At 28.7% G+C, this 24,860-nt stretch overlaps 3 protein-coding genes and 1 long non-coding RNA gene across 6 annotated transcripts; 2 read left to right on the plus strand and 2 right to left on the minus strand.

Annotated features, from left to right (window-relative positions):
* Positions 1-2,867: 2,867 nt before the first annotated feature.
* On the minus strand, positions 2,868-3,564 carry LOC107629037 (copper transporter 1-like). Its single transcript, XM_016331719.3, has one exon. The coding sequence runs from the start codon at positions 3,553-3,555 to the stop codon at positions 3,124-3,126; it is 432 nt and encodes a 143-aa protein (XP_016187205.2). The 5' UTR covers positions 3,556-3,564; the 3' UTR covers positions 2,868-3,123.
* A 4,920-nt stretch (positions 3,565-8,484) lies between these two features.
* LOC110269905 (uncharacterized) lies at positions 8,485-13,262 on the plus strand. 3 transcript variants are annotated; one of them, XR_015907727.1, is made up of 5 exons: positions 8,486-9,066; positions 10,056-10,182; positions 10,516-12,365; positions 12,462-12,619; positions 12,737-13,262. It is a non-coding gene; the product is annotated as an uncharacterized LOC110269905 (long non-coding RNA). The 3 variants fall into 3 exon arrangements; XR_002358747.2 differs by having other exon boundaries at positions 8,485-9,066; positions 12,462-13,262; XR_015907728.1 differs by lacking the exon at positions 10,056-10,182 and having other exon boundaries at positions 12,462-13,262.
* Positions 13,263-18,044: 4,782 nt separating this feature from the next.
* On the plus strand, positions 18,045-20,461 carry LOC107629034 (UDP-glucose iridoid glucosyltransferase-like). Its single transcript, XM_016331714.3, has 2 exons — positions 18,045-18,619; positions 19,528-20,461. Exons 1-2 carry the CDS (start codon positions 18,154-18,156, stop codon positions 20,454-20,456), a joined length of 1,395 nt encoding a protein of 464 aa, XP_016187200.1. The 5' UTR covers positions 18,045-18,153; the 3' UTR covers positions 20,457-20,461.
* A 2,273-nt stretch (positions 20,462-22,734) lies between these two features.
* On the minus strand, positions 22,735-23,479 carry LOC107629038 (18.5 kDa class I heat shock protein). The gene has a single exon (XM_016331720.3). The coding sequence runs from the start codon at positions 23,390-23,392 to the stop codon at positions 22,955-22,957; it is 438 nt and encodes a 145-aa protein (XP_016187206.1). The 5' UTR covers positions 23,393-23,479; the 3' UTR covers positions 22,735-22,954.
* Positions 23,480-24,860: the final 1,381 nt, after the last annotated feature.

Genomic DNA, 24,860 nt, shown 5'->3' on the forward strand with positions numbered 1-24,860 from the left:
TTAATGGTTGGGTTTTAATATGAAAATCTATTATAATGTTAGATTAATAAAAATCATGAACTATTAATAATGAAAGTAATAAAAAAAATTAAATTATGTAATATTTATGTGAACTTTTACTATTAATGTATTTGTGGCATAAATTATATGAGAGTATAAATTTATAAAGTGTTAAAATTTTATAAGAAAATATTTTTTTTGAATAAAAATAACTATTAAACAGTACTGTTGATATTATTATTATTATTATTATTATTATTATTATTATTATTATTATTATTATTATTATTAAAAGATAAATTTTTTAAAATTAGTAATTTTTAGTAGTTTTGTTTATATTTTGGTGAATATAAATACTAAATTATTTTTAACAGATAAATTTTATTAATTTATATGTTCAAACTCTAAAAATTTTGAGTACAAATGGTAATGATTCATGTGTATGTGCAAAACTTTAATAAACATATGTGTAAAGTGTATATATATTGTGTATAAAATCTCTATAAATATGAGTAGAAATTATTACCGACTAAGCAGGGACAGAGTCAGGTAGGAGGAAAGGGGGCAATGACCCCCCTAATTTTAATTTTTTTACATGTAAATTATATGTAAATTTCAGTTTAGGCCCCTTTAAAATTTTTATTTTAGTCTTATTTTATTGTGTAAATATTTTTGGCCCCCCTCTAATATTTCATCTAGTTCGGCCTCTGCGACTAAGTGCTTACAAAAAATGATAATACTTGTTAGTCATATAACACTGTTCTTATTAAAAATCTTCATAATAGTTTTATTAATAAGATTTACTTTTTTACTTTGTGAATCCACTAATTAAAACTGGCATCTGTAAATTTTGAATTCATAATGTCATACCTTCTATAATTTACTTAAATAAACTAGTGGAAAATCAATTATACCAGATTGTCTTAAAACTAAATTCACTGTTAATTTTATTTTTTCTCTTAATATTTATATAAAACGTGGTCTTTATATAAAATTTAAAAAAAACAAATATAAAATCTACAAAATCACCACGATTTGTGAAGTAAATTTGTTAGTTTTTATCAACGTTTATGTTTTTTTAAGATATTAATTTGTTAATTTTTATTTAACTAAAAATTCTTTATTTTTTAATTTGTATATCCATGATTATACATATTATTTGTTAATTCCATGATATAAGTTTTAAAATTAAGGAAGAAATGGCATTGAGAAGCAGAAAACGTAAAAATATAAAACAAAAAGAGTCACTCGTGTTTTTTTAGGATATTCGTGTAAAATTATGGTAAAAAATATTTTAATCATAATAGTGTATAAAATATTTTTGTATTAGATTACCAAGGACGGATCTAGGATTTTTAATATAGAGGGTAAGTATAGACAAATTTTTTAACTTCTTTTTTAGATTTTTTCATTACATAAAAGTAATTTAGGAATAATATATAGTTATTGAATTGATTTTATCCAAATATAAAGAAAAAATCTTATAAATTATTTTTTATAATATCATTTTTGATATGACAATTACATAAAAGAGACAACATATCGATAATATATTATAAAATTATAATGGACCAAACATTTATAGTGTATTTACTATTTAGTTACAAAAATTATTAATTAAAATTACTTGAAAATATCTTAAATTATTAATTACTTAAAGGTATAATACTGTAATCAAATCAAATATAAGATACAAATATCAAAATAAAATGATAGCTAGAATTAAATAAGTTAAGATAAAAAAAAGTTTGGTAATTTTTTTTAAGAATGTAAAATTAAACGAAAAACTGAGTATTTTTTTTTGCAAAAAATAACATCTAAGATACACAATATAATTATTAGAACATAATTCTGTAAGTCATTACTAATATTTTATATAATAATATAAATGTTAAATATGTTATTATTAAAAGAACAAACAATTTTTCTTAAAAATAGATATAGAGATAAATATATAAAAACTAATTTGATAAGTATAAAAATTTGAGTGTATAATATTAAATTAGTTAAGTAAAAAAAATTAGAGAGCTAAATAATTAAGATATAAATTTATTATATAATAAAAAATTAATACATATAAAGTTACTAAATTATATAATATTTTTTATTTTCTTAGACATATATCTCATATGTAGACATAGTTCTTTAAAATTTTTGGATGACCAAGGCCATAACTATCTCCTACATATTACAATAAAAGATAAAAATAGAATAAAAATGAATAAAAACTGAAATTTATATTTTATATTTGACTGGAACTCAAATAAAATTGTATATCTACAAACATATAAATTTAAACTATAAATTTTGCTTTCGAAAAAAGTAACCTATATATAACCTTCTAATGTGGTATTTCAGTATAAATTTTTTATATTTTAAAAATTTTAAAATAACAAATAATTATAATAAAAAAATTTATAAAAGTCTAACTAAATTTATACAGTGTGATTCTAAAAATATTAGGCCATAGCATTAGTAAAATTATTATTTCTCTTTTAATAATAATAATAATAATAATAATAATAATAATAATAATAATAATAATAATAATAATGATAAAATCAACAATACTATTTAATAGTTATTTTTATTCAAAATAAAAATATTTTATTATAAAATTTTAATATTTTATAAATTTATATTCTCATATAATTCATGTCACAAATATATTAATAGTAAGAACTCACATAAATATTACATGATTTAGTTCTTATTTTTTTTAGATTACTCTTATTATTAATAGTTTATGATCTTTTATTAATCTAATATTATAATAGATTTTCACACTAAGGCCCAACCATTACAATTTTAAAATTATCTACTCAAAAAACACTAACAGATTTTTTTCTTCAAAAAAAGCCCACATGATATACACATTATTTTGGTCAATTTATTTACTTTTTTGTCCTGTATAGACTCATCACTCTAACTAACAACTTCCACCAAACTCTCCACATGTCATGTGTTTATTAGTCAGTCAAAACTTAGTCACTTTTAGCCACTATAACTTTGGCCACCAAAGACCTACCCTAATAATAAATGCTCTAATTATAGTTATTTACTTATTTCAACTAGGGAAATAAAAGACTCAAAAAAAAAAACTAAGAGAATAAAAAGTAATAATCAACAAGACATTGGCGGAAGATCATCATATCTCTTATCGTTGTGTGGTTTAGCGAAAGCCCTGCTACCAAAGAAGAAGAAGCCGAGAGCGTGACCCAACACAGCCATCAAGAAGACACCGGCGTTGAACGACATGAGAGCAAGCATAACGAGGTATGCCAAACCAACTCTAAGGAGGTGTAACACGGTCTGACCCAAACCGGCACTGAGCTTGTTGGAACCGGGTTTCATAAACCGGGTGTGGGACAGCCACTCCACCAGGAAGGACATGACGAAAACAAAGAGCAGAGCGAGCGCGTACATGCCACGGCTGTCCCCAGGCCATTCGTCGAACAGAACCTCAGACTTTGTCCCCCAGAAGAATGTCATGTGCATGAAATGGCGGCGCTTCATCATCACCATGGTGGATGGCGGTGGTGCTGCCATGCCCATGTCATGATCCATGTTGTGGGTGTGTTGGGTACTGTGGAGGGTTTCTTTGTTCTAATAAGGTGGGGTGGGGTGGGGTGGGGTGTAGTACAGTACTGTGTGGACCTATAAGGAAGGTGATTTGTTAGTTTGTTACTATTGTACTGCGTTACCGTTACAACCATAAATGACACGATTTCAATTCAATTGGGCTAAGCTGCGGTCCAATACAATCAATGATGAAATTTCATATCACACTTTATAGTAAAATAAAAAAATTATTTATTCCCCAAAACGAACATATATGGAAAATGAATAATAAAGCAAGTCATAATTTGGTGGGCAAATCACTTATGGAGAATAAAAATTTACACAAATTTGCAAAACCAGATTCTGATTTAAGAATCCACCAAAGTACGTTTATGATTCGAATTATATTAATATAGACACACCTATGTAATTCAAATCCATCTAATTCGAATTACACACTAATAGTAATTCGAATCAGAGTGATTCGAATTACTCCTTAGCACGCAATCCTAAGTAATTCGAATTTGATTGATTCGAATTATTCATGATATAATTTGAATTATACTGTTAAAAAATTAATAATTTATTAAAAAAATTAATAATTTAAAAATTAAAAAATATATATTTTATTTCATACATTAAAAAAAAGCTAACAAAATATTTAATTACGAGACTTCTTTAAAATATTAATGAGCTATCGATTCGAATTCCATACAATACTCTTTTGTCCATTTTTAATAGCTCATGAATATTTTTTAACCAATTTTTTTAATAAATTTATTTAAATTATACTACAAAAAATATTTTATCCTATGCAAAATAATTTAAAAAAAATAGCATAAAAAATATTAGGAGTACTATAAAAATTTGTAATGTTCTAATAACTTAGGTAAATACATGCATGTACTCAAATTTTAAATAAAATACTCTACATAGTCAATTTAAATTTAGAAATTAAAAAAATATTTTATTTCATACAAAACAATTAAAAATATATTTTATTCTATACAAAATAATTTAAAAAAAATGGCTTAAAAGATGTTATGAGTACTATAAAAGTTTGTAATATTTTAGTAATTTAGGTAAATATATGATAAAAATATATTTTCTTTAATTTCTAAATTATTATTGATTATGTAGAGTATTTCTTTAATGTCCTAAGTTATTAGGACATTACAAATTTTTATAGTACTCTTAACATATTTTAAGCCATTTTTTTAAAATTATTTTGCATAGAATAAAATATTTTTTGTAGTATAATTAAAATAAATTTATTAAAAAAATTGGTTAAAAAATATTTATGAGCTATTAAAAATGGGCAACGGAGTATTGTATTGTATGGAATTCGAATTGATAACTCATTAATATTTTAAAGAAGTTTAATAATTAAATATTTTGTTAGCTTTTTTTTAATGCATGAAATAAAATATATTTTTTAATTTTTAAATTATTAATTTTTCTGTCTCTGTCTCTGGTAATTCTGCTTGCAAAATTCTAACAAAATTTGGTTGAGTTCATTCACGAAGATATGTTTTCCTTCTTTTTTCGCTTAATAAAAAGGTCTATTTTTTTAAATTTATATATAATATTGGAAGTGTCTGTGTTTTTTTTCTTTTTTTTTTAAATGTATTTGTGATTATAATTTTTTTTGCACTCATATGTTTGATTTGAGAGTTGTAATGTTAACCTAATTTGGATGTGTCAATACTTAATTTTGGATGTGTTTATTCATTATGTTCTTATGTACATATATAAGTTTTTTTTACATGAGTTTTGAATGTATTGATAAAATATTTAGAGTGCATTCTTATAATTTTGGATGTGTATTTGAGTTTAATTTTTTCTGTATTCAATATGTAATTTAGAACACCAATGAGTAATAGCTCAAATGGCATAAACTCCCCGTACTCATTTAAGCTGAATTTTATTATACAAGTAGTATTTTCCTTAAAATTTATAGCGGTATTTTATTATTTTAGCCTTTTTTTTCAGACATTAAAATTTATATTATGAAAGTTTTTTTTTTTAAGATTTCAAGAGTTTTTAATTTTTACTCTTTAATACAATAAAATCATTTTAATTAATTTTATAAAAATAATTTAATCTTTCTAAAATTCGTGATTATACTCTATCTTTTGTACTTTAAAATTGAAATTGAAAATATTTTTGTCTTTTTAAATTAATGTTAAAAAAAGTATTTTAATCTCTTAAAATAAATTCTACAAAAATTTTAGTATTTTTTAAGTTATATTCAGATTTTATTTTCTAATACAAATAATCATACTTAAACCTCACGTATTATAGTCTTTATTTTAAAATTAATCATAAAAAATTATTTTTGTTAGAGTTTTAAATAGGTTACTTTAATAATAGATCTTGATTTTTTAAATTTTGAATTTCACTTTAAAGGATAAAGTATGACCATTTATTTTATAGGTGGACAAAAAAAAATATGAGAGATAAACTATTCAAGAGTAAAAGATTACATTTTACTCTTTAAAATAAAAATTTAAACTTTAGAAAATCTAAATTCTTTAATCATTTATACTACCAAAAAAAAATGTTGATTACCATTGGATTTAGCATCGGACATTACTGTTAGATATACTGACAGTTCAACATTAAATTTGTTATCCACAAAATATATACTGTTGGATTTATATTTTCAACCCTAAATCCAACGGTAACAAATGGCGCGAAAAAAAGTTTGGCGAGCACACATTTTACCATCGGATTTAGGGGAGAAAATATGTTAAATATCCGACGGTAAGGTAATTAAATGAAACGCGTTGTTTTGGTCGCAGATTATGCGTATGATGATAAATTCACTGGTAGAATTGACTCTAAATTCAGGAGTTTGTTTTTGCCATGGAGGAGCTTTTTTCCTCCCTGCAAAATGCTATCTCCGTCGTTCGTTACCGCTGCTGCTTGCTTTTGTTAACTACGAGGCTACTCTTTTTCTTTCATTTAAGTATGTCTTATTTCCTTCTTTCTTTCTTTTATTTTTGGATATTATTGGCATTTGTTAAACTCTAACCCTACACTCCTCTAACCCCAATATCTATTGTCGCTGCCACCAGTTGTTTACTTAAGTATTCAAAAAATTAAACTTAAATAAAGTTTAACTAGATTAATGATATACAGTTTGATTATGTATCATTAACGGAATAGTTTGGGGTAGAAAATGTGTATGAGGTGTTCAAATTTGGGGTGAAAAGTGAGAATATAGTATTTTGAGAAGATTGGATATGAAAGTAGAGTGAAATTGAAACTTTAATAAACTTTAGTTATAACCTTTGATATTGGAAGTTGTTTATAAACTTTGAATTAAAAGTTATAAAAAATTATAATGGTAAATTGTAAAATTTTAAATTTTGTTAGTTTAGACATTATTGAATTTAAATATTTAAAATTATATATTAAAATTTTATTTTTTTAAAAAAATTAAAATTAAAATTTACCGTCAATTAAATTGGTTGGCAATTATTAATTTAATTATCAATAAATAATGTATTACCGTCGAATTTATCGGAAGATAAATCCAACAGTAACAAGCTCCAGAATTTCACTAATTACAAGTTTATATTCACCGCTAAATTTGTCGGTAATTAGCGACGGATAGAAAAATTTGCCCATAAACAATTACCAACAAGGTTTACACCGTCAGATTTATTTGCTGCTAAATTCGACAGTATGCGACGACTTTTTATAGTGTTAAAATAAACTAATTTTTTTTTTCATTTTTAAAATTAATATGAAATTTCTAGTTTCTAAGTTCTTATACAATAAAATAATATGAATTAATTCTAAAATGATAGTATTTTGAAAATTAACCTTAAAATATTGTTTTGTTATTTAAAATCTTTTAATAAGTTTATTTTGCTCAACCTTAGTTTTTTTTTTTTTTTTATAAAAAAAATATCAAAACTACTCTATATAATATAATTATACAATATTTCACACTAAAAGGGTAGTTACTCTTTTTAAGTAGTATTTTAGTAATTTTAAAAATGTTGTTTAAAGAATATTTTAATATTTTTAAAATAAATGCTAAAAATTATTTTAATTATTTAAAATGAACTTTGCGAATATTTTAATCTTTTTTAAAGTAGAATACAAGTATTTCGAAATATATTTAAACAACATTAAGACAAAAAGTTTTTTAGTCTTTTTAATATTAATAATAAAATACCTTTTTTAGAATATTAGAAAATCTTTTAATGTTTTTAATAAATTTATTTAAGAGAATATTTGAGCATTTTTATAATTAATTTAAAGGATATATTAATATGAACGAATATATAATATATTTTTACCACAATAAATTATTTTCCCAGATGATATAGTCTACATGTTAATTTATCATTAAACAATATATGTATTAAATATTTAAATCAATACGTATTTATTTGTTAACGTATCATAGTAATCAGTATTTATTTTTTAGGTTTATGCTAGATGTACACTAAAATCAGCCACCAATATAAAATATATGTTAGAATATAAATACGCATTGAAAATAAATTAAACCACACATGAATTTATACATAAATACATTAGTGACGAATTTTAGTGGCTGATTTTGATATACAAATAGCATTTTTCTATTTTTTTTAACGTATCGTAAGTTCATAACAATCATTTTAAAAAGGGTTATACTACGTGTATACCAAAATCAGCCACCAAAGTCAGCCATTAATATAAAATATATGTTAAAATACAAATATACATTGAAAATAAATTAAATCACACATATATTCATACACAAATATATTAATAACTAATTTTAGTAGTTGATTTTGATGTCCATATAGCATTTTCTTTTTATAAAAGACTGTTGTAAAAAATTCACAAGTGGCAAACACATTCAAATAAACCCAGAACCACACCGACCTCCGGTCTGGCTTGTCCATTGATCGGGCTCCCATAATAACAGCTGGCTAGCTTCCACGCTAACCATAAAACCACAGGAGGACAAAGCTGATGTTATAAACCTGGATTGCTGGGTGAAGACTGAAGAGAGCAACACGTCTAATCTCTACAGTATTCTACATAGAAAGACTTCCATATGAGAAACTACCTGTCACTCTGAACCTAATGTTTATCTTATTAAAAAATCAAACTCTTAATAGACAAAGTAAAGCAGCGTTTCAATAAAGTGCAATGGCGCATTACTTTTTCTGTTCCCTCCTTTTGATGTGTAGCGCATTATTTTCTTCTTTTTAAGTCCTCCCATAGCGCCATCTCCCCTCAGCCCATCACAGTCTCGAAACTCCTCCCTCTTCTCCGCCTCCGGACAGCACCATCGCGGAGGCGCAGCCCTTTCCTCTCCCTTCGTCCTCCACGGCTCCACATACTCCCTCCCCAGCAGCACGCCATCTCCTCCACGCACAGCAGCAGCACGCACCAGCAGTCGCCGATCCGTCGGGTCGTCGTCCACGTATCAGCAGCCCCGTGTCGCCCTCCGTGCAGCGCAGTCCAGCCGCCGTGTCGTCCGCGACGCAGGTTTGTTCTTGATTTCCTTTCTTATTTTTCATTCTCTGTTCTTGTTATAAATTGAGATTTGTTCTTGATTATTGATTGTTGAACTTGATTTTAATTTTTTTTTTCTTGGTTCACTGCTATTATTAATTTTTAATTTGTTCTTGATTGTTGATTTTAGGGTTCACTGCTGCTATTATTGATAATTTGATGACGTAATTCTGAATTGAATATCTCATATCATTATTTTTCGTGAAGAATGTAGTATTTGAAATCTGGGTATTATTTAGGATAATGTTTATTTTAATCTTTTGGGAAATTCTATTCATATCAAAATGTAATTAACTTTTAATGTAGTACTGTTTTTGCATTTTCACCGGATCACTTGAGTTAAAGAAAGAGCCATTAATGTAGGTATTTGCACTCTGAAGTTTGCTGTTAATAACAGATTTTGTTCTAAAGTGGGTAGTCAATTCATAATTTGTCAATGGAAGACTGTTATTTGATAATGAAGATATAAATGTATAAAGTTGATAAGTGTATAATTTGTGCACTGCTAGAATAAGAAATGTTTAACTGTTTTTATTTGTCATAGTTTGTTGTTATGATTCTAATTTTTAAATTCTGTTTTAAAATTTTTGAAGTCTTAGGGTTTTGATTTTTTTAATTATGTTTTTAAATTCAGTTTATTGGTCACAATTTGTTGTCTTAATTCTGATTTTAATCCGATTATTTGTTACTCGCTGATTTTTGTTAGGATTATTTGCTCTTGGCTCGGGTTGTTTAATTTCATTGTTTTTGTTCTTGCTGACTTTTAATCTGCTTATTTGTTCCGTGCTTAGTTATTGTTATGATTTTTTGTTCTTGCCTCTGTTTTTCAATCTGATTTATATTTTTTCAGCTAACTAACTAAAAATAATTGAACATAATCTGTTTATATTTATGAGTTTCACTTATTTGAAAGCTGCAAAACTCTGGATTGTGGTTTTTTCTGTCTCACTTTGTTATTTTAGGTGGTCAATATTATTGTCCTTCATCTCTTTTTGACCCTGATCGTGGAGAATTGAAAGTTTTTGTCCTTGTCTCAAAGATTCCAAATTTATTTTTGGGTGTAGTTGAAGAGGAAAGAAGAATTAAAAGGTAATATATCTGTTGGGGGTCTCATTTCTCACCAGTCGTTACTCGTTACGTTGAAGTAAAATATCTGGTTTTTTTCAGTTCTAAGATCAGGTTCTAATACCATTTTGTTCCTTTGGTATCTGTCTATCTGAACCAGTTATCTTATTAGAATTTTAATTATTCTTCATTTAAACATTAGTATATTTCCTTTCCTCAATTACAAATATTATAATGTTTGTTCTCTTTACTTAATAAGCATAACGATCAAGTGCATCAGCAATGAGTTTTAATAACAATCATTGAATACCATGCTTTGTAATTGTCTTTTTTTGGTGATGCTTGATTCACTCACAGGTGAGAATTTGACGAATCCAATGGATAGCAATAGTATAAACAGTGAAGATCTGACAGAAATTGAGAATTCCAAATTTCCAACAGAGAGGACCCTGAACAGCCTCAGATTGAGGGTGAGGAGCTGAATAGGATAGCTCCATGGGAAAAGCAAATCACAGTCCGGGGAATAATAACTAGCGTACTGATCAAAACAATTTACAGTGTCATAGTGATGAAGCTGGGTCTTACAACTGGTCTAGTACCTAATCTTAGGGAAATAAAAGACTCCAAAAAAAACTAAGAATAAAAAGTAATCAACAAGACATTGGCGGAAGATCATCATATCTCTTATCGTTGTGTGGTTTAGCCAAAGCCCTGCTACCAAAGAAGAAGCCGAAAGCGTGACCCAACACAGCCATGAAGAAGACACCGGCGTTGAACGACATGAGAGCAAGCATAACGAGGTATGCCAAACCAACTCTAAGGAGGTGTAACACGGTCTTACCCAAACCGGCACTGAGCTTGTTGGAACCGGGTTTCATAAACCGGGCGTGGGACAGCCACTCCACCAGGAAGGACATGACGAAAACAGAGCAGAGCGAGCGCGTACATGCCACGGCTGTCCCGGGCCATTAGTCGAACAGAACCTCAGACTTTGTCCCCCAGAAGAATGTCGTGTGCATGAAATGGCGGCGCTTCATCATCACCATGGTGGATGGCGGTGGTGCTGCCATGCCCATGTCATGATCCATGTTGTGGATGTGTTGGGTGCTGTGAAGGGTTTCTTTGTTGTAATAAGGTGGGGTGGCGTGGGGTGTAGTACACAGTACTGTGTGGACCTATAAGGAAGGTGATTTGTTACTATTGTACTGAACAGGATAGCTCCATGGGAAAAGCAAATCACAGTCCGGGGAATAATAGCTAGCTTACTGATCGAAACAATTTACAGTGTCATAGCGATGAAGCTGGGTCTTAGAACTGGTCTAGTACCTAATCTCAATGTGTGGGCTGCACTTCTTGCCTTTGTGCTCATTAGGACTTGGACTAAGCTCCTTTCCAAAGCTAATATTGCTTCAATACCGTTCAGTTGGCAAGAGAATACCGTAAACTATACTTGTGCAGTGGCTTGCTAAGAATGGCCGTGTTTCTATAAATGAGGGCATATGGAGCCTTGTAATTACCATCTGGGTTCCCAACCTCAAAGGCCTCATAGAAAAGGAAGAATGTGAGAGGAGCCAGAACACAGCTATCCCTGTGGCGATTGCTTGGCTTAGAAGCATTGAACGAGAGGATGTGAAAGTGAGATGGCCGGTCTTGAAATTATGCATCAAATCAGAAGAAATAGAAACAATTAATTTGATCAAGCCACACCTACAAGTCCTGCAACTACACCGTCAGTTTTTCTGGCCAAGGATGCAAGTACAAAGAGACACGAGGTTTAATCAATGACAATGAACAAGTACTCCATGGTTGATGCTTGATGAAGAGACACGAGGCTTTCCAGACTTTCAATCCAAAAGTTGGAAACTGAACAAACCCACACTGATCTCCACCTGTATAGCCATTGAAAGAATGCCCAAAGGAAACTGAATGAGAAGTACTTCATGAAACCATGAACCTGCTTCCTGCAAAAGCAGTTGAGTTAGTTTTACCTTTCATACATAAATTTTTACTTTGTTGGACAAAATAAGATAAACCAGAAATCAACAAAAAACAAAACAGATTTGTACTTGGTCATGGCGTCTCCTTTAGGAGTATGGAATCCATTAATAAGAACTGCAGTAGCTGTTCCACTGGGATAAGTCGATTTGTAGTCTGTTTCACAGCAATTAATATCTATGCAAGCATGCAAAAGAAGAATCCTAATACATGTAATCATTCTAGTCCCTGTGTCTCTTTGCATAGAGCTATTTTTTGGTGAATTTGTCTATGATCTCAGCCATTTTCATATTTCTTTGTCACTGCAGATTTAGAGAACCAGAGGCAGCTGTCTTATGACGAATTTAGACGGAATGAAGTGTTTTTAAAAGATAGCATTCCGGTATGGTTGGCGGTTGCAGCGTACATATTGTTCTTTCCATCATTGTGATACCTTTGATGTTCCCCCAAGTGAAGTGGTTTTGTGGTGATTGCCTATATTCTTGTATTCTCACTTGGATTTTGCAATGCTTACGATTAGCTGACATAAACATGGCTTATAACCACGTCAAAGTGACTCTCTTTGTACTTGCATCCTTTCCAGAAAAACTGACGGTGTAGTTGAAGGACTTGTGGGATGTGGCTTGATCAAATCAATTGTTTCCATTTCTTCTGGTCTAATGCATGATTTCAAGACCGGCCATCTCACTTTCACATCCCCTCGTTCAATGCTTCTAAGCCAAGCAATCGCCACAGGGATAGACTGTGTTGTGGCTCCTCTCACATTCTTCCTTTTCTACAAGGCCTTTGAGGTTGGGAACCCATATGGTAATTTCAAGGCTCTTGCCAACTGAACGGTATTGAAGCAATATTGGCTTTGGAAAGGAGCTTAGTCCAAGTCCTACTGAACACAAAGGCAGGAAGTGCAGCCGATATATTGAGATTAGGTACTAGATTAGTTGTAAGGCCCAGCTTCATCGCTATGACACTGTAAATTGTTTCAATAAGTAAGCTAGCAATTATTCCCCGGACTGTGATTTGCTTTTCCCATGGAGCTATCCTATTCAGCTCCTCACCCTCAATCTGAGGCTGTTCAGGGTCCTCTCTGTTGGAATTCTCAATTTCTGTCAGATCTTCACTGTTTATACTATTGCTATCCATTGGATTCATCAAATTCTCACCTGTGAGTGAATCATGCTTCACCAAAAAAAGACAATTACAAAGCATAGTATTCAATGATTGTTATTAAAACTCATTGCTGATGCCCTTGATCGTTATACTTATTAAGCAAAGAGAACAAACATTATAGTATTTGTAATTGAGGAAAGGAAATACACTAATATTTAAATGAATAATAATTAAAATTCTAAATTGTGAAATCTTTTTTATGTGATTCAACAAAAACGGATTTATATATGCATGTACCATTTTACGAAGCAGAATATGTTATATGATCAACATACATTTTGTTTATATTTATTTTGTCTTTGAATTAATAATAAACTTTTTTTTCTTCACTACAAATATTCGTCTTTTAGCATTCTCATTTGCAAAAACAACTTTAAAAATGCCTTGTCCAGTTGTCCTATCCCCGGAGAATTCACTGAATGAGAGGTTTGCAATTTTGGAAAAGTTCAAAACAAATTAAATAGAATTGGTAACAATAATTCTCTTCGCAGATCATGCATAGTTGCATACTGTGTGCTTTGTATAGTCAATCAAAGACAATCTTTCACCTGTTCAAGAATACATCTAATTAAAATACACATGTCTTTCTGTATATAGATGACAGCTAAATATTATTAAATCATATAACATTTTTTATTTTTTGTTGTCAACTTATCATGAATTCACTTTTTATTTCTAAGGCCTCTCTTCGTCCATCCAAAGTCTTATGTAATCTTTTTTATACACTTTTTTTTATTTGTTTTATTTTGAAATTGTTTCTTTTGAATTTAACAAAAATTAAATTTTAGACTTTTAAATTATAAAAATTTTAATATTATATCTTAAAACAATATTTTTCAAAAACAAAACTTAATAAAAAAAGACATAAATAAATATATATCTAACTATTATTTTTATGTGAATGGTGTTGAACAAGTTGAAATTGTAACATAAAAAAATCCATGAATCAAAACCAGTTCATATGCATTATAATTGGTTACAGAAGTTTTGCAAGTCACGGGAAGAGATGAATTAAATTAAGGTGCCGTAGTGGTGATAATAATACATGCATATGATACATGATGTATCGAAAGTGAAATAAGGTGTACGTCTATTCTCAGTTACTGTGATATTTAAACAATGGTTTCTGCAGATTGTTGTAAGCAACGAAGAGACATTTTGAAACTTGTCTACATCATTTGGGTTTCTTTCATTATCTCTCTCCTCATTTTTCATTGACTAATTAATTGCCTTTCTTAATTGATTGGTTCTTTTTTTTTTTGTTTTTTTTGGTAAATTGATTGGCTCTTACTTATCATGGATGATGATGTTACAATTGCATAGTCCTAGCAATACAATGCTGGCCCATTAGCATAACTGGCTTATTACACTTCCATTTTTCATGATACATTGTACAAGCCAGCATGCCGGTGATCCATGATACGAATATTCCACCTTCTAACCACATATATATTGACTTCATTATTCTTTTCCTAATTAGTCATTAATTAGGTTTAGCTAAATCATACTAGTTCTCTAAAAATACTGTTTTGATTAACAGCTAAGGTTATTGATCGTTAAACACTTCTAAGAAATGATATAGTAATGCATGAATCCTGATCTGAACACAAAATAAGATACGACACAAGATAAATGAACGAATACATAAATTTTAAATTTTTATAGGACATGATTACATGATTTATATATAAATAAATATATTTTTTAGATAAATTATAATAATATTTTGATACATTAAGAATATTTAAATATAAATTAATTTTTTAATTATAAAATATTCAAAATATATTTTATTTTAATAAATAATAATATATACTAAAAAATAATTTTTTATTTTTTATTAAGGCACAAAAGATACGTGTGTCAAGCAAGTAACAATATCTGATACCATAACTCAGTAAAATAGTCGTGCTTCATAGGTACTGTAATTAATTTCTTTTAAAAAATCTTATTTGCATACCAAATCAGTAACTATGTATTTATATATAAATATATTATTTAATTTATTTTTAATGTATATTTATATTTAAACATATATTTTATAAAATAACTAATTTAATAACTATTTTTTATATACATATAATATTATTATTAATAACAATGCAAAAAATAACATAAGAATAATATTTTTTTGGTTTTCCTATTCTTTGTATGCTCTATTGATCTATACAATACTTTTATGATAAACTTATAATAAAAACTTTGAGAAATATAATTATTTATATTACTCTTCTTATCCACTTAAGTTAGTGGAAGTCTCAGACAATTAAAATCTTTTCTTGAAATATGCTTTCATTTTTATGACAATTGCGTCAACATTTTTTAGACTTCCAAGTTTTATAGAACCTTAGTTTTATTTATTTTAATTTGCTTGCTTATTAGGTAGTTAGGTTTACAAAATAAAACTTAAAATTGTGATTGTTAGGATGCCTAAAGTCCTAAAAGCATTTATTTTTCGTGCCGGCCAAAATAAAACCCTTTTCGTATTGCAGTATGAAAAAAATAAATAAAGAAAATTTCAACCCTGCGCATAGTAGCAAAACTGAAATCAAAGTGCCCTAGTTGAGCTAGTTCGGTCTTGGCTGTCTCATATATATGTCTTGGCCTTCACAGGGAATTAGCTAGTCGAATTAAAATATACAATATAGGAACGTATTGTCGCACTCTCATAATTTTAAAAATTATCACAAAATTCAATAACGGAGGGTTATATTAAAATCTTTTTTATATTAAAAAAAATTAACTATAACACATGAGAGACACACACACAATATGTCATATATTGCTAATTTAAAAGGTCAATCAAGCATCTTATAATACATAATATTATTTATAATATCATTATGATATATAATATTTAACGTGATATATTATTATTTAATTAACAAAAAATTAATTTAATTTATATTTTATTTTATAAGATTAATATAATTAATTTAATTTATCATAAATCAATTTAAAAAATAATAAAATTTTAAGAACGAGAATTTGACGATTTATTATTATTATTATTATTATTATTATTATTATTATTATTATGTGTACGTGTATGTGTTATGTGAAAATTGAACAGAAAATTAATTATTCGAGATAAGATCGGAAAGAGATTTATTGGAAACATTTCAGGTGCACTGGGAGTACCGGTGCTCCAGTTATTTTAATCGTTAATCTGAATTATAAAAAATATATATAATATATATTAATTGAAATCAACGGTTAAAACAACTGATGCACCGGTACTCCCCGGTGCACTTGAAATGTTTCCGTGACTATTAATTAATAAATCTCTTGGTGGATAGCCATCACAGTTACACTTCACAACAACCGCAACAAGCAAAAGCATGAAAGGCAAGAAAAAAAATTTTTTTTTTTAGGTTTTAAGGCAAGAAAAATCAGCCAAAAAAACTATTATTTTAATAAAATTATTTTGATGAAAAATAGAATAATATTTTTATATTCATTAAATTAATTTTATTTATTTAAACATATTAATTATTTATAATTGAAATTATCATAAAATAAAAAATATTTGACACCATTCTCTTAAATTTAGTCCCGTCTTTTATTTTTTTTCTTTTTTTAAAAATAAAAGTGGAGATATTAAATTTATTTATTTTTCCAAAAAAAAAAAAAGAAAAAAATTGATTTAAGTCTCTCAAATTTTGCTCTTTCTTTTGAGCCTCATATTCCTATTATTTATCTCATTCTCTTTGATATTATACTTTATTTGATAGGAACATAATTTTTCTTTATATCTTAATCGAATTATTTAACCATTTTTGTTCCAATAAAAATTATATTCATACATTTGAAATCAGTTTTACATTTGATTTTAATTTGCTTATAAATTTTAATTATAAAAAAATTAATTTACGATAACATATCTTAAGGATAAAATAATTATAAATATTTTTATAATCGGAACAAAATTTAACTCAACTACTTCAAACTTTTTGAGATACAAATAATAATTATATTATACTTAATATATTTATTATTATTTTTTTTTATTGTATCTCTTAATCTAACATATTAAAAACTAATCTGTTCTATATTTGAGAATAATTTGTATAGAATATGACATTAAATATTTTTATAAACATAATGTTAATTATGTTAAATAGTAATCATATGAGAATAATTTTCCAAAAAAAATGGAGACTTTCAAATTTCAATTAGCTTACAATTTTTGAATTTGACAAAAAAATGGTACTTACAAGGAATCCAAATAGTTAAATCAATCAAAATTTAAAATGTATATGATTAAGATAAGGTAATATACTTCAGTAGAATAGAAGTTCCACTTAATATTTGGTAGAAGATATCTTATAATTCAATAATGCTCTCAGAAAAATGTGATTGCTCTGACGAATTGAAGTACTTGAGACTCAATTGGAAGCAATGAATGTCTGAACCGTAACCAAAAAAAAAAAAAATTGATAATGAATTTTACTAGACTTGAATAAAAGACTAAAATTATTAGTGTATTATGTTAATTAAATGATGAATTCAATGCACTCTAACTTATGAGCGCTGTAAATCATTGACTATATGATGATGAGTCCAATAATGTCAAAGGCACATGCCTTATGCCTATGCATCTTGGGATTAACAAAGATGAGATAGACTTCTTTTTAGGAGACTCTAGAAATTAACAAAAAAAAAAAAAAAAAAACCATGTCAATCTCAAAGAAAAAAACTATAAAGGCATCAAAGCACCCCTTATAAGTTTTGCACATACCTTATGCCTTGTGCTTACTGAATTTCTTTAAAAGAATCTTCACTTCAATATAATCTCCACTACAGCCTTATACATTTATCAATTAAAGATTCATGATAATGGCATCAAAGTACCGTTTGATTGTTATTCCACCACCCCTTCAAGGCCACATGACACCTATGCTTCAATTAGCCACCATCCTTCACTCCAAAGGCTTCTCCATCACCGTGGTACACACCAAATTTAATTCTCCTGACCCAACTAACCACCCTGATTTTACTTTTGTATCCTTCCATGACGGTTTATCCGATTCATACACCGTTTCTTCTAAGAACTTTATTCATATTTCTTCATACCTCAACACCAATTGTGTCACACCACTTAAGGAGATTTTGGTTAGGATCATTAAGGAAGAGAAAATTTCATGTGTTATCTATGATGGTTTAATGCACTTCATTGATTCTGTGGCTAGAGAACTCAACCTTCCTACCATGCTCTTCAGAACTACATGTGCTACTAATTATCTCTCTTACCATTGGTTACCTACGTTACAAAGAAACGGATATCTTCCCTTACAAGGTATTCAATTTATATATTATGTGAATGCATGCTTCTATGATAATTAAATTAAAGCTAGAGTTTGTTTATGTGTGTTCTAATTAATTGTGTTAAGAGTATATATCATCTTAATTAGCTCTTTGCTCCAACGAGAAATTCTTTCAAATTTTTGGAGTATATTTAATGAGTGTTTTAAAAGCAATTAATTCTTATTTTTAGTAGTTGGAAATTAATTATATATATCAAACAAAGATGAATAATTGTGTTATTTAAATTTTACATGTTCTAACATACAATAAAGACGTGTTTTACATGATAACTCAAACTTAAATAAAGACTATGTCATAGTATTGTTTTATGAGTTTTGCTATATTGTTTATTTAATATAAGAATATTTTATTTAAAATTAAAAAATTAAAAGTTTTATTTCAATTAACTTCAACAACAATTCCATTTAAGTGGACAATCAAAAAGTAACAAATTTAATATAGAGCTTAAAATTGTAATTTTTAAAATTTTAAATATGTAAAGTTGTTAGTTTATTTTTGTTGTGCCTTTTAGCAAAATTGAATACTAATGAGCCATATGGCAAAGTCAATATTGTACAACCGAAAGTAGAAAGTATGAGGCTACAGCTATTCACACGAAGTGGTAGCTATCAAAAAGGAAAACAAAATAGAAATATGTATCTATTTTTAGAATAATAATATGTGCATAATTTTAGAAATATATATAATATAATTGCTTCTTTAATATAGTTTTTAAATAATAAAATATAATCACTTGTAAATATTTTTGAAATATGTATTAGGAATGAAATTATAAGCAACTAGTAATAAGTGTATATTTATGAATTAAACATGTTTATATAAATGTGTTGATTTTAAGTTGAACAAAAATCCTTAACTGGCTAGAAATTTTGTTGGCAGATTCTAGCTGTGTGTGTATGGAGATGGTGGAAGGACTTGAACCTCTACGATTCAAAGATTTACCAATTTTTAATTTGGGAGAATCTGAAACAGATATCATGGTGAAACAAGCAACTGAATCACTCTCAGTAAAGCCATCATTAGGTGTCATCTTCAACACTATCGAATTCCTCGAATCTTCATCGCTCCAAAAACTTCGGAACCTCTACAAAGTTGGTGTGTTTCCCATAGGACCCTTACACATGTGCATGACGTCATCAGAAACACAAGAGAAGAATAATAATTGTTCAACAAGCCTCGTGAAAGAAGACTATAGCTGCATAACATGGCTGAACGAACAAGAGCCACGTTCAGTTCTGTATGTGAGTTTAGGAAGCATAGCAAGTTGGGAAGAAAAAGAACTAATCGAAGTGGCTTATGGTTTAGCAAACAGCGAACAAAAGTTTCTATGGGTGATAAGACCAGAAACAATAAAGTCGATTCCGGAAGAAGTGAAAAGTGCGGCAAGAGAGAAGGGTAAAATAATAAAATGGGCACCGCAGAAGGAAGTTCTGGCGCATAGAGCAGTGGGAGGGTTCTGGAGCCACTGTGGATGGAACTCGACGTTAGAAAGCGTGTGTTTTGGGGTTCCGATGATGTGTCAGCCGTACTTTGGGGACCAAAGAGTGAACGCGAGGTTGGTGAGTGATGTATGGAAGGTGGGGATAGAGTGCTCAGAGATGAGGATAAGAAAGGATGAGGTGGAAGGTGCGGTGAGGAGGATGATGGTAAGTGAAGAAGGAAAGTTGATGAGGGAGAGAGCGGTGTTGATGAAGGATAAAATTAGGGTAGGTATTAGAGATGAAGATGCTTTAAATAAGCTTGTTCATACTATCATAATGTCTTCTTCTAATTCTTCTACACCACACAATAATCATAACTCGTCATAGTCATAGCCTCCATCTACAGTACATTACCTCTTTATTTTCACGGTGTAGCTCATGATAATATATTAGATTGTTTAAAAATATTATTTGTATATTAAAATGGAAAAGTCTAGGGGCCAGCAACTTTGTGAAATTCTGGCCAGCATATAACCATCAAAGAAAAGTGAGCCATTGGATGAAATTTCACATCCATCTCACACCATTAAAACTATCATTGATGGCTATTTGATGGCTACAAATCACAAAGTTGCTGGCCCCCTAGCATTCCTCTATTAAAATTAGTCACTAAAATCAATCACTAATATATTTACACTAATATATTTATGTATAAATATATGTGTAATATAATTTATTTTATATATGTATCTATATCTCAATATATATTTTATATTGATAATTAATTTGAGTGGTTAATTTTAATATTAATCTAACATATCTCTACATTGTTTTGCATACTAGAATGTTCTTCTGTTGGTTCTTTGGACACACCGGTGTTTTTTTACGTTTTAAAAAAACATATTTCTTGTACAAACTGAAAAAAGATGTTTATACATATCCTTATGTAAAGTTACAAGCTTCAAATAAATGTATAGTTTATTATGCATTGACTTTTAAAATTAATATTTGTACATAAAAATTATTAAAATTAGTTATATATAAATATGTGTTATTTAATTTATTTTTATTATATATTTTATTTTAATATATATTTTATATTAGTAACTAATTTTAATATATATTTAATATAATTGAATTATTTTATCCAAAAAAAATAGTTAGTTTTTTTATAAAAAAATATTAGAATATTATTAGAATTTATTATTTTACAGTTAATCATTAATATTTAAAAATATAAACTAAAAAATATTATTGAATTAATAGACTAAAAAAATTAAGTTAATAACTAACAATATTAGTCAAAAATAATAAATTCTGATAATCTTATAATATTTTTCTACAAATGTTTATAAATTAATTATTTTTTAATTTTAGTTTAACTAAATCGAGTATTTTAATTAAACTGTTTGCCTGACACACACCATCAATAATCAAGCAAGATTATCTAGGCTTACTTATTTACGTGAAGATTAACCCTAAATATTTTTTGCATTGATAAAACAGTGCAAGACTTTTTCATTATGAAAAACTTTTCTTCATTAGTAATATATATGTGGTGCGTGTTTTTATATTTTAAATTAAGTAAACACGTTTCATGATTCAAAAATATGTAATTCGATATCACATGTAGAAGTTTATAACCGATTTTTTTTCGTCACCCAATGTAATTAAGACATTTCTTGTGTTTATATATGCAATGGATTAGGGGACTAAGATTACGAGAATTGTAATGATATGATTTCCTAATTCCTAAACATTGTATGATATGCCTATTTAATTTGACCAAACGTATATGAGAAAATAGTGTCACATTAATAATGGGCACGGCCCACCTATACCATAGCATGTGTGAGTAAGTAAAGTATACAGGGGTAGGCAGATTCATTCAATTTATGTTATCGGAGATATAACCATTTATTTTGTATTCTGTTCTTTGTTTACGCTTAAACTGATTGGATGAGACAACATAAATAATTTGAGCTATCTTTTCCCTTCTTCCCTCTCCTCACTAGATATGTAGCAACAACGCCGTACTCCAAGTCTGATCTCCACTATATCCTTTAATTTGACACACTTTTTTCACTGGTAGGTTCAATGAAGTTCTAGTTTTGTGTTTTTTTTTTAATCTAATGTTGTAAAGTCTTAGTTGATTATTGAAATTATTGTTAGTTGTTTGAATGATACTTGGTTAAAAAAAGCTAACAAAACCAGCCCAACAACTCAACAAGTTGCCATTCATAAATGTATAGGAAGTAGTTAAATACTGATGCATGCTGAGAGCAGCATCCGCAAGAGTCAAGACGACGGAGGCGAACTTGTATAACACAATTAATAGGGTTGAAAAACGTCTACGTTCATTCTTCCCAAAGATTCAGATTAATGGTTAAGAATAATGGAAAAGTCTACAGGGCCAGCAATTTTATTGCATTTTGGCCAGCATGTAACCAGCAGAAAAATGTGAGTCATTGGATGAAATCTCACACCAATATCACACCATCAAATCATCATTGATGGCTAGTTAATGGCTACCAATTACAAATGTTGCTGGCCCTAGCATTGCTCAAGAAAAATTATTTCAGATTCTAAGGGTAATAATAATTTGTTGACCTTATGAGTTTAGTTGCTTTTAATAACCTATCATTTTCCTCTTAATAACCGTAAGGAGATCAAACCCAAAATCTCATAATTCACTCATACCCTAATACATACCTCTTGCAACTCATCCGAGTCTTAGAACCTAAAACCCACTGAATAGTAACTAAGTGGTAAACACTAACATTTCATACGTACATTAGTTAAACCGCACACATATGGTATACATTCTTAACATACATACAGTGATAACACGAACATTGCATTAGTGTAAGGAAGCAAACAGAGAATCAATCAGAGCCTTCAATCTCAACGACCCTAATGTTGGAGGCTTGTTGATACTTGGGAACAGTGATAAGCAGAACCCCGTTGTGCATATTGGCCTTGAGTTGCTCAAGGTTAGCGTCATCAGGTACCTTGAATCTGCTCATGAAGTTGCCGCTTTCCACGCTCACCTGAAGCACCCTCTCCTCTTGGAGCTCAACCAGAACGTCCTCATCGGTGAAGCCAGGTAGCACCACCTTCCACACGTGTGCCTTCGAATTCTCCCTCCAGTCCAAGCGGGTGTTCACGGATGACCCCAATCCCAAACCCGACAACATGTTGGAAAACGGGGCGGGCATGAAGTGGAAGGGGTCCCACAGCTCCATACGGGAACCCAAGAATGCATCAACCAAAGAGTTAGAGCCCTCGCCCTCACCATCCTGCTTGATTGGCACTATCGACATCCTCAACCCACTCTCTTAACTCATCACTCTTCACACTTTCACAGCCTTTAATCTCTCCTCACTCACCGACTCAGAATGTTCCAGAATGCACCCCCTTTACCATTGGATACGGAAGGGTAATTTTGTCATTTCATGGATCTAGAACCTACTGCTGCTTCATTTTTTTAATTTTTTGGAATGTTGGTCTTGTTTTTTCTTTGTTGGATTAGGCCCATAGGAACATTTGTTTTTTTACTCAAGTGCACCTTGTTGGGCTTGTGAGCCCATATTCCATTAACCCTGTCCAAAAAGAAAAAAGAAAAAATAATTATGACGGGAGAATAATGCAGCACATGTGGAGGAGGGCAATAAGTCAATGAAGGGTAGGATGGGATTCTGATTTCTGAGCTCTGAGCATATATTATTTCTTAATATGTGAATCATATAATTAAAAGGCAACCTGGATAGTCACCAAAAAAAAAAAAAAGGCAACCTGGATGTAAATTAATAGTAAAAATATGATTAACTATTATTATGGCATAGCTAGGGTTATCATTCTATGATTAAATAAAAGTGACCATAGTCATCACTCATCATCATCGATCATATGAAAGATGATGCCTTATTGGCCACCTCGTAGCTAGTCATGGAGAAGTTCTTGACCTGAATCATTGTGCAATATGCTCTCAATAATTGGAGTCCAGACCAGACATCTCAGGCTGCCGCTACCCGCTGGCTAGTACATTTTATAATGTCATATCTATTAGATTTTATAGTAAAGTAGAATCTACTAGTCATTATTATATGAGGAGTGTTAGGACCAGTAGTATGATGTGTAGTTATTAATTAGTCTTTATCAATATTTTTTATAGTATGAGATAATATTTAATGCGTAAAATTATTTATTTTTCTTTTGATGGTTAAGTACTGGTCAAATTTCAATAAAAGTGCTTATTCCTTAGATTTTTTCTTATTATATTTACTTGTTTTTTTTTTTCTATTTTTTTCCTTTCCTGAACTATAATTCAGATTGAATTTGGATTCTTTTTAAGTGAAAAAATTGGTAGAGTGTAATCACTATTGATTTTGTAATTTTTATAAAATGTATATCCTATTATCTTAATTTAAAAGTGATTAATTCTTTATTTTAAATGATTTTTGATCCGTTCAGATTATTATTTTTTATTGTGTTACTTAACTCTTTACTTTAGAGAATCTTCCGTTCAAATTATTATTTATTATTGTGTTATTTAACTTCTCACTTTAAAAGATCTTGATCCGTTTAAATTATTTTTTATTATTTTATTACCTAACGATTTATTTTTTTATCAAAAATGCTATTTGTACACTAAAATCAGTCACTAAAATCAACTACCAATATATTTGTATATAAATATATATGTGATTTAATTTATTTTTAATATGTATTTATATTCTAACATATAAATAGCTGATTTGATGACTGATTTTAGTGTACACTTAGCTTAAC

The sequence above is a fragment of the Arachis ipaensis genome, chromosome B3, assembly GCF_059453495.1.
Source record: "Arachis ipaensis isolate K30076 ecotype BB chromosome B3, ASM5945349v1, whole genome shotgun sequence".
Lineage (NCBI taxonomy): Eukaryota > Viridiplantae > Streptophyta > Magnoliopsida > Fabales > Fabaceae > Arachis > Arachis ipaensis.